Genomic DNA, 10,735 nt, shown 5'->3' with positions numbered 1-10,735 from the left:
TTTAATTTTACTCTGTATTTCAGTGCTGAGTACCACAGGGTAAGTAGCACGCTACTGAATGTAGCTTAATTCAGGAAGATTAGTTGTTAATGATTAATATCCTTTCTTCACTTTTCAAATGTGGAATGTTTCTTCCCTTTTTAAATTATGAATGTTGTACAATTGAACCATGTAATTTTTTAAAAGAACTATTTTAAATTTGTGGTTACCTAATTCTGCTCTGGCTTCTGTCTGAGAGAGAAACCTTTAACACCTGGATTTCTAATGGAACACCTGAAAAGAAGAGATCTGCACAAATAGCCACAATACTTATAAAACTCTCTTGACCCTGAATATACCTACAGTAACCTTTGCTTTAGGATTTGCCTGATGTGTAACAGTTTTAAGATAGCACTTAATAGAGGCTGAGTGGCAACTTTTCATGGTTTTCCCTTTCCCGTGGAAGAAGAAATCCAAGAAGAATAATGAAGAAAACTTTCTTACTCTATCTGTCTTTACATATTCTTTTTCCTCCTTAGCCTGAGATTTGATCTGTTTTCCAGTTTCTTGCTGCATTTCATTGCATCATTTCACAATAAATTAATTATGATATTTGTTCCTAATCTCCCTAGTTTTCTGAATGTCATTGCTTGGATTTTGAGCAGTGCAGACATTCTTTGTGCTGCATTCACTTAAGGACAGATTCTCTATACTGTGTCAAGTACAATAAGGATAATTAAGGAGGGAGCACCACAGAGTTTGGAACAGTACTCTGCCTCAAGAAATTGGGGATCATCCCTTTCTTATGCAAAACACCCAAAGAACAGAGCCATTTACGTTGTGATCTGCAGTGGGATTTTGATCTTGGGTCAACTCATCTCTGCAAGACTTTGTAGCACACAAGGACTGTGTATTTGTAACTCCTTTTGTTTTGCAGCATTTTCAGGGCAAATTAGAAGAGCTGCATGAAATGAAACCTTTGTGTCATGAGAGGTTTGCAGGGGTTAAAGGAAGTAGCCTTCCAGCAAGTAACCAAGTTACACAGAGCACTGGCTTACTGGCATTGATACCCTTTGCTTTTGCTTAGCAACAGTGGGTATAATAAAGCCTTGAGCAAGTTCCTAGAAAGTCTTTGCTATTATCCTGGTGCTGTCTGAGCTGAGATGTATCCATCTGCAGCTCTCTGTGCCCAGAACTCCCCTCATTCCAGTTCAGTGGGATAGAGAGCTGAAGATCCTTCTCACCTTTGCTCTCAGAGCTTTGCCATGAATGAGTACCTTCGATATGGGAAGAGAAATTCAGACATGGGGGAAATCCTGGGTCTCTTCAGTTATTCAGTGAAATGCCCATAGGCATAAATTGAGGTCCCAACATTCTTTCTTTACCAGTTTTTGAGTCATTAATTCCACAAGGGTTTCACTCTGTTATTTTCTTGACAGGATCAAGCAAAGACCAAGAGGTGGCTTGAGGACATGGGATCCTGAAACAGGTAACTGCATGGCATTGGTGCTGATAACCATCCACGGTTCACTTTGGACATGCTGGCTCCTCTTCCTCACTGTCATGTGTTGCATTTCAGCTTACCTCACCAGATGTGATTTTAACAATAACTCAAGGCCGTTCTGTGACTGGACCCAGCCTTGCAATATCAACCAGGGAATGTGGATACGAACCAAGCATGACACTCCAACTGATGGAACAGGCCCTGATGGAGACTATCCTGATGGAAGTAAGTGCTCAGTTGTGGCCTCGTTGATTCTCCTTTTCTGAAGACAGCTTGACTACCTTTATTTCTCCTTTCCTTGAAAGAGAAAAGAGATTCATTAAGCCTTTTGAAATGTGTCTTGTGTCTTTCATGCTGACACCTGTCTTTGACTTTTCATTGTATCAGACAGGAGCTTATTACACTGATTTTCACATCATAGATTGGATATCTTTATCAGTGCATGGAAGTAAAAGAAAGCCAATTGTATCACGCTTAAGGCCTCATAGAGAATAATAGTGACATGGAACAGATTATTTTTCATGAGAGGACTTCTGGCCAAATTCCACTGATACCAGTTTATGGCAACAAATGTAATGATTACTACACTGGCATGAGATAAAGTTCACACCAGCTAGTTACAAAATCAAGTTTGAAACTGAAGAAAATTTTTTAAAACCTTGTCCTCTGATACCTGTGATTTAAAAACTGGAGTCTAACATGGTCACAGTAGCAAAGAAATACTCCACAGTTCCGTCTCTGTGTGTTTGAACCACTATCCTTGCCCCAGAAGATCCATTTAGGGAGATCAGTCTGCAGTCATATGGCTTCCTGTAATTATCCCAAGACTGAAAGGTCAGCTACTGTCAGAGTCAGTAAGCAGATTAGAACAGATTAGTTGAGATCGTTGCTAAATAATTTTCTACGGTTTTCCTATTTTGATAATAACAATTGAAATTCTCTGTTGGAAGAAAAAAAATGAAGCATTTTTAATTTGGATTAATATAAATAGTAATGTTCTGCTTTTTGAATTAACATAGACCATATAACTTTAAATGTGACTTAGATTTTCTTACCAACTTAAACCTATGACTGAATGTTAGATGCTATGTGTGGAGCCATACTTTACCAGACAGAAATGGTCATTCATTTATTCTTGATTCTTTTCCATAGTCAAATGGGAGAGACTTGAATTTAGCTGCACTGGGGAAAGGTAACTTTGATCTTAGCCCATGTGAAGCAAAAGATCAGCCCTAGTAAAGCAAAATCTGATTTCATATTGAACCAATCAGATTAGAGCATTTCAAATCCTAAAGAAAGACAGCAAGTTCCTGAATTTTGATAAATTTCCTTTCTTTTCATAATGTCAAATTCAAATATTTTTAAGGAAATATTATCATTGCTTTCTATTTCTTCTAGTTTGAGACAAAACAAAATGCTGACAGTTTAGAATTTTCCTTGTGGCAAGGATTTACTCATCCTGAGACTAAAATATTTATTAAAAAATATATCCCACAAAAGAACAGGTGAAGAAAATTGCCTTATTTTCCTTTGGGAAAAGTGGAAACTGAACACAGATCAGTGTGGCAGTGTCTGGAAGAGCTGTCTCATGAAAGAGTCCCACGTCTTTAACTGTGATCCCAAAATAACTGTTCTTGTGAGATGAAATATATTTGCTTTGCACTCAGGCTCACATTCTACTTTGTATAACTACATAAGTTATCCATTGCAATGTGAAGTCCAAACATCCTTTGCTTTGCTTCTTTACACTGATAATGATGCCTTAATATTTTCCAGATTTGGATTCTACTTCAGTTTTAAATGATACCTAATAAGTTATCAGAAGCTTCAACCATATTTTAATTTTTGTTTCACTCTGCAGAAGGTTATTTCATCTACCAAGAAGCGAGTAATCTGATCCCCTTCGACACTAACAGGCTGGAGAGCCCAGATACTGTAGTTTCTGGAAAAATATGCATAGACTTCTGGTACTACATGTTTGGATCAGAAGAGATGAATGAGCTGAGAGTGATTGTCCAAGATAGCTCAGGGGAGTCTGTGGTGTGGCATCGGAAGGGAAACCAGAGTTCCTTGTGGAAATATGGTGCCATCACTCACACTTTTCCAACACAGAGGAAGATAAAGGTAATAGATTTGCAGAATACATTTCTTTGTACAGTGTCAGCATTTGTTCTCACCTTGCAGGCTGCAAAATATTGTGCATGTAAGCTAGAAAATATAACACAAGATTTGCTTGGTTTATATTTTGTAAATAGAATGGCCTCATGATTTCTGTCAACGAACTAAGAGAAGAAACCACCAACCTCCTAGTTTCACTAGTGCTGTTAGTTAAGGGATAAAATTCAGTTTAGTTTTCTCTCTTTTTCCTTCCTTTCCTCCTTAATTTTATCATGAAGTTAAAGACCTTAGATGTCATAATTAAATGCAGGTTTATCAGCTGTGTGTTTCAAGGTTTGAACTTTGGGATGCTACCTGTTGGACTCCTCTGAAGAATCCAGACCACTAATTCTCATAAATCATTTATTAGTCAGTGAAATAGAGGACAAGGTTTCTTGCAGTCCTCACCTTATTACAGAACATATATTCCTTTAGTTGTTATAACCTCATTTTGCTCATTGCAATTTTTAGCAAAAAAGCAGACAGGTTAGTTTGAAAACATGCTATGACAAATGGTCTTGTATTTGCCCAGACATCTCTGATGCAGAGATCACTTTGTGTCCTGCCTAGGTAATTTTTGAGGCTGTTCGAGGACTGACAGAGTATGGGGATACAGCACTGGACAATGTGAGAGTTAGGGATGGACCCTGTGGTAAGTCTGTGTTTGCAACCAAGTCTGTGCTACTTTCTCCTCTGTGTTTAGAGCTGAACACAAATTTCCATTATTCTACCCCATATACAATATAGCACCCCTCAGAACTTCAAACCACAAAAGAGAAATGGCAAAAACTTTACAGCTCACTTCACTTCTATGCTATGTGGTTTGCTGTAATTTCTTCCTAAATCTTTCCTCATCACCTCCAACATCCAAGACAAGCTATCCCTTTCTCTGCAAATGTGACCTTTTTCACCAGGTCCAGCAAAATTCACCTTCACTTCTAAGTCTGAAGTGCGTCTTTAAACCTAGACGAGGCTTTGCACATTGATCTTGGCTTCCAGATTAAATGGTCCTAATTGGCATTTTATAGCAAATATCAGTTCATGCCAGCTCATTAAATACACAGTACAACCTCATGTCACAAAAAGAAATAACAACGAGTCAATAGCACTGAGTTGCACTACCAGCTTTGACTATGAATCAGCAATTTGAGCCTGATCTCTGATCCTGTAACAGATCAGCCAAGACTAGCACAAGCTGTTCGTGCCTGGGATCCATTTTTACTGACAAGTATGAAATACCTACAGAATGTGAATTGACCAAGAAATTTTCTGGAAGACTTACAGAAAATTTCATTAGGTCTCAATAGGTGTTGTTCTCTGTGAAATACTACTAGGGTAATGACATAACATGTTTCAAATGTACAATACCTGTGACAAAGATTTCCTTTCAGGTCCACATTCTGTGATCATATGATTTTATTTCAAATTCCACGAAAAAGACTTGGGGCTTTATTTTGTTTGAGGGCTAGGCAGAGCCAGTTCTTCATTTTCCCAGTTGTATTAGCCCATGATTCAGCCAGTGGATGGTGCACAAAGGTAATTCCAAGAGACAAGGGCTTCTCTGTTCATTTCACTCTCATACCTGCCAGCACTTGCTGACAGTAGGACCTTCGTGTGTCTTAACACACACCAGAGGGAGTCACACGCCCAGCTGTAACTACACTTGAGCTCCCGAGAGGAGCCCGAGCTCAGCCACCGTGATCTAACTAACAATCAGACGAGTTTTCCTAAGAGCTAAAAAGACCCACACATCCCCAATTTTAAACACAGGCAGTTATACTTTCTTCACTGGAGAACTTCTAACTTTATGCTGGTGAGGAGTAAGTGAAAATTCCTGTATGTTGGTGTGTAAATAGTGTTCACCCTGTAATGTTAAAGCTCATTGCTTTGTCTTTTCCACTAACAGAAGCTGTCCCTACACCTGTACCACCAACACCTACACCAACAGAACCTACACCAGCTCCAGTGACAGGTAATTTTAGCCAATCACATATACTACTCAATGGCTTGAAGGACTAGGACACTTAGATTTTTTACTAGCTGCACTGCTTCTTTGCTTCTGTTAATTTCTATGGGTATTTGTCTACGATGTTGCTTTATGCCATACAAATCAGCCTTTTCTATTTCAGTTCTTCCAGGTGTAATCTACAAAATGAGGGTGATTTTGCAGTGGGAGGACACAATAAGATGGGCTTTTGGGATGTGTTTGTATGTTAATGAGAGCATATTCCTTTTTCCTGTCTCCAGAAGCTATTTGCAGTATACATGGGGATCCCCACTACAACACCTTTGACAAACAGCGTCATGACTTCATGGGCACCTGCACCTACACCCTCTCCAAGCTGTGTGACAGCAACAGCTCCCTGCCCTACTTCAACGTGGAAGCGGCCAACGAGCACCGGGGAGGCAACACCCGTGTGTCCTATGTGCGATACGTGGATGTTGATGCCTATGGCTACAGGATCAACCTTGGTCAAAAAAGAGCTGTTAAGGTGAGGTTGGAGCCCACTGTCTATCCTTCATAACCCATAGCATGAATGAAGATGTTGTACAGTGACTACAAATTTCCAACACCTATACAATAATTCTTAGAGGGCAGTCAGATATTTAGGAGCAGGAGTGGTGTGGAGTTCTGAAACATGGGAATTTCAAAACTGAAAGCATAGGCTAGAATTCTGTGTTGTGTTGTTGAAAGGTGGGCTAAGAGCTGACAATCCAGATGGGGTTGGTGGGCTAGACTGCCTCTCTAACCTGTTCCCCCATGCTCAAGCTTGGCATGTAACAGGGAGCAAAGAGGCTCTGAACTAGCTGAGTTCATGCTGGTAAGTAATTTCCCAATCCTGTGTGGTAGTCTGTAATGCTGAACACTTCTCCCTGATTTTTACTTATTCCACTTCACTGTTAACTTCACTTAACACCTGGCCTTTGCCAAAAAGCAGAGTCAGGGGCAGTCCTGGAGTGACAATCTCATGACTCTCCTTACGCTTGGATTGTACACTTGGCCTGCTATTGCATCCTAGGACTTTTTTCTGGATCCTTTCCATAAGGGGCCAAGACAGTAGAAATGGTTGAGCCAAACTCTCTGCATATGAACAGGTCACCTTGCTTCATTATTACCCTTCTTATAAGAAAATACAACAGTGGTTTAAAGGAGGCAAAGGATTAAAGGTACACTGAAACCTTTCCCATCTGATCTTAGAGACATGGAGAACTGATATGTCCTCATTTGTCCAACAGCCTCTCTTTACCTTTCCCCTCTATTCACTGGTTTTATTATAAAAACAATAGGTCTGTAGGCAGTTGCTGCAGACAGACCACACTAAGTCTTGGACTTTTGCCAGCTGTGTCTGGCTCAACAAGACCACGCTAGTAAGTTATATTGTAGCCATGCTGTTATGCCCTCAAACCCTAGATTATGTGACCATATACATACATATACTAGCCCTGAGTGAGTTCTTACTGCTCACTGTGCCAATATATAAGAGGGTCGCCATTAAAAATGCTTATTGTCAAGTGCTTACAATACTTGTCCTCCTCTATGCCTGCAGGTCAATGGAGTCAGCCAGGTGGTCCCTGTGACCTTGGTCCCAGGTGTCAGTATTTCCCTCAGCGGGCAGTATGTTGTGGTTACTACTGACTTTGGGCTGCAAGTCAAGTTTGATGGAAACCACAGAGCAGAAATCACTCTTCCCAGTACCTATATGTCTAAAGTCTGTGGAATATGTGGAAATTACAACGGGGAAAAAGCAGATGACTTTCTCAACCCAGATGGAGAGATGGAGGCCAACTCAACCAGCCTTGGCAACAGTTGGCAGGTTTACAACGACTCCAGGTAGGACTCCTGCCAGGATGTCAGGTCTTACCTGTTGGCTGTGCAATGACCAGTGTTTTATGCAACTCTTCTTTGGAGGCCAAAAATATCTGACATATGGGATAAAATCTAACCTTGTCAGTGTTCTTACTTTATGTATCTGGGTAAAGTTTCACAGAAAATTTAATTGTGCTTACAAAGGAGAGCATTTCTTAGACTCTTAGAACTGTTTAGGCTGGAAAAGACCTTTAATGTCATCGAGTCCAACAGTTTACCCAGCACTGTTATATCCACCAACAAACCATGTCCCCAAATGCCACACTTAGTCATCTTCTCAATTTCTCCTGGGATGGTGACTTCACCACTTCCCCGGGCAGTTCCAATGCTCAACAGCCCTTTTGGAGAAGAAATTTTTCCTAATACTGAATCTAAACCTCCCCTGGTGCAATTTGAGGCCACTTCCTCTCACCCTGTCTCCTGGAAAAGAAACTGTTCCCCATCTCACTACAACCTCTTTTTGGGAAGCTGCAGAGAGTGAGGAGGTGTCTCCTGAGCCTTTCCTCTCCCAAGGCTTAACAACCTCAATTTCCTCAGCCACTCCTCAGAAGACTTGTTCTCTAGACTCTTGACCAGTTCCATTGCCCTTCTCTGGATACAGTCCAGCACCTCTTTATAGTAGTGAAAGGCCAAAAGGGATTGTAGGAATCAAGGCGTGGCCTCAACAGTGCCTAGGACAGGGGAGTGATTCCTCCTTCTTCCCCCTTGAAATCTTACTCTACATATGCTTTGTGCCCAAAGAGAGTCCAGCTGGGGTGGGGAGGGAGGGAGGGTTTTTGTTCCCTCACATCATGATGATTCCTCAGGAAAAGCTCAGGCTTCTGCTGGGCTCAGGCAGCCAGAGCCACCCCTGCAGCCTCACCATGGGGAAGGGCTTTGTCCCTGTTGTTCAGGGCTGGATCCTGCCAGGTGCTGGGCACTGCATACACACCACCCATATCTTCACATCACATAACTCTGGAGGGACTCCTGGGCCTGAGTTTTAGGGTTACTTACACATTAAGGTTTTCAGGAACAGTGGTCAATTAAATCAGAAAAACATATATATTTTGTAATGTCTCCATAAATGGTCTCTTCAGGCACCCTGATGCAACTCAGGGCACAAAGATGCAAGCAAACAACACTCCCATAAAAGAGACACTGCCTTTCTCATTTGCTTTGCCTTGCTGATAGGAGAGAAAGGCCACGGGGTCTTCTTTTGTCTCCTGGTGCTGCTTGAGCAAACACAAAGAAGGAGTATATTAAATACAAGCACAGGCCAGACAGGGAGAATGATCTGTGAGTTTTAGCATTGACTTGGCTAAATTCCTTTTGTACATTTAAATGTACATTTTAGTATTTGAACGAAACACTGAAGGTGCCCACTAAGATTTCAGTTATTGTTTTAGTTTATGAATGCTAATACTTGAAGACATTGTTTCAACTCTTCTGAGATACTTGACTTGTTAATTATTTCACAGTATGTTATTTAATGACAGTAGGATTTGAACTTTGAATGCTTTCACTTTCTAATCCCCCTTCCATGTAAACAGCCTGATTTACCAGAAAGACAAAAATAAATATCTGTAAACAGCCTGACTTACCAGAAAGACAAAAATAAAAACCATCCAGGCCTCTTAAAGATTAGGAGGTTGAGATCATATTAAAATCTGAATTTCTCTCCTAAGAGTCTGAAATAGAGGGATTGTAACTACATCATGTTTAGTCTGGGAAGAGATCTGTAGTTTTGGTAGATGTGATTTCAAAAGCATCTCAGGTGTTAGTGAACCCAGAGTTGATCTGTTAATTTTTCCACATATTTTTTCTTTTTTTTCCTCATTAGTTGCTCACCAGATTATGGCCATACTCCAAACTGCACTGATGATGAAAAACACATGATCCAAAGTAATGCATACTGTGGCCTGATCACAGATCCAAGCGGTCCATTCCAGAACTGCCATGCAGTGGTCGATCCACGGAGTTATTTTGAAGATTGCCAGTATGATCTCTGTGAACTTCACTTGAACAATGCAGCCCTCTGTGAAAGCCTACAGGCTTATGCAGACGTGTGCCAAGCTGCAGGAGTCCAGCTGGCACCATGGAGAAACACAACCTTTTGCCGTATGTATCAAAGATTGCTAGAAATTATCACTTGTCAGGAGGGTTTAATGAGGATTTCCTGAAGACAGAGCTTTATAAGCCCCTTTTGAATTCATGTAGCACTGAGAATCTTGACTGATCGGGCTAAAGATTTCAAGGTTATATGTAGTTCCTCAATTTGATTCCTTTGGGAAGATGCTAGGGAAAATAGTTCAGTTGCTTTGAATGAAAGGAAAAAAAAAATCCATCTAATCCATCTTAAAATTGAATTGGAATTCCTCTCTGCAAAGAGAGCAAGTTGAAGGAGGAACTCTCCTGACAAGCTGAGTGGGAGATCTGGGATAAAGGGAGGAGAGTGTTGTAAACACTGTCAGTGGCACAGAGTCCCACATGTGTAAGAGTGCTGACCGTTCTTCCCAATTGGATGTGGAGGAAAGCATCAGAGTGTACTATGCCCCTTACAGGCATAGTCATTCATGGTTTCAGATGGGAGAGGAGCCAACACTCCAGCCAATTCCAGAAAGCCTGGAATTAAAGGCTAGGACTGAAGTTGAAAGTCTGTGAAATGTATATTGTAACAATGCTACTGAGTGTGGAGAACACAGGGAGAGTAGGGAAGAGATGGAAAAGACAGAAATACACAGAGGTACAAGAAAAAATGTGTCAAGTGTTGAAGTAATAGATGGATGTCTGTGCTAAGGAGTAAGTAGGAATAATGATTTTCCTTTTTTAAATATTGGTAAAGAGTAAATAAAGAACATTTCTCAAGCATTCAGGTATATATTATAGGAAAAAAATCCATATTCTTTTTAGAACAGAATTTAAATACAAATTTAATGTCTGAAATGCTTGAACAGATCTGTTCCCACTAGAAACAATAAAAGGAACAGGAAATAGTAATTTAGTGACCCGTGTGCCTTCTGCACTGAAGGAGATGGAGAGACTAAAAAGCTTATCTGAAAACATTGGAATAACTGAAGCGTAATTTCTTTTCTGACTTTTGTTTCCCATTTGACTTCGGTCTCCATTGAGCACATTTTCTAGGTTGGGGACATTACTGAGGCTTTCTCTCCTAGAGGTTCTAGGGTTTCTAAGCAGGATTGAGCTGTTTCTGCATCCCTTCTTTCTGCTGAAAGAGCTTGCAGGAT

General features: G+C 40.6%; 1 protein-coding gene across 1 annotated transcript in view; it reads left to right on the top strand.

The window, feature by feature from the left end:
- Positions 1-5,147: 5,147 nt before the first annotated feature.
- Positions 5,148-10,735, top strand: part of LOC143694864 (IgGFc-binding protein-like) — a 51,241-nt gene continuing 45,653 nt past the window's right edge. The window contains exons 1-5 of the mRNA XM_077183672.1: positions 5,148-5,176; positions 5,547-5,612; positions 5,901-6,132; positions 7,189-7,472; positions 9,331-9,392. Coding sequence (XP_077039787.1) covers positions 5,148-5,176; positions 5,547-5,612; positions 5,901-6,132; positions 7,189-7,472; positions 9,331-9,392 — 673 coding nt within the window. The remainder of the gene's footprint in view (positions 5,177-5,546; positions 5,613-5,900; positions 6,133-7,188; positions 7,473-9,330; positions 9,393-10,735) is intronic.

This window comes from Agelaius phoeniceus, chromosome 10 (genome assembly GCF_051311805.1).
Source record: "Agelaius phoeniceus isolate bAgePho1 chromosome 10, bAgePho1.hap1, whole genome shotgun sequence".
NCBI classification, from domain to species: domain Eukaryota; kingdom Metazoa; phylum Chordata; class Aves; order Passeriformes; family Icteridae; genus Agelaius; species Agelaius phoeniceus.
The sequence above is the reverse complement of the archived record's forward strand: the minus strand, read 5'-3'. Positions and strand labels throughout refer to the sequence as shown.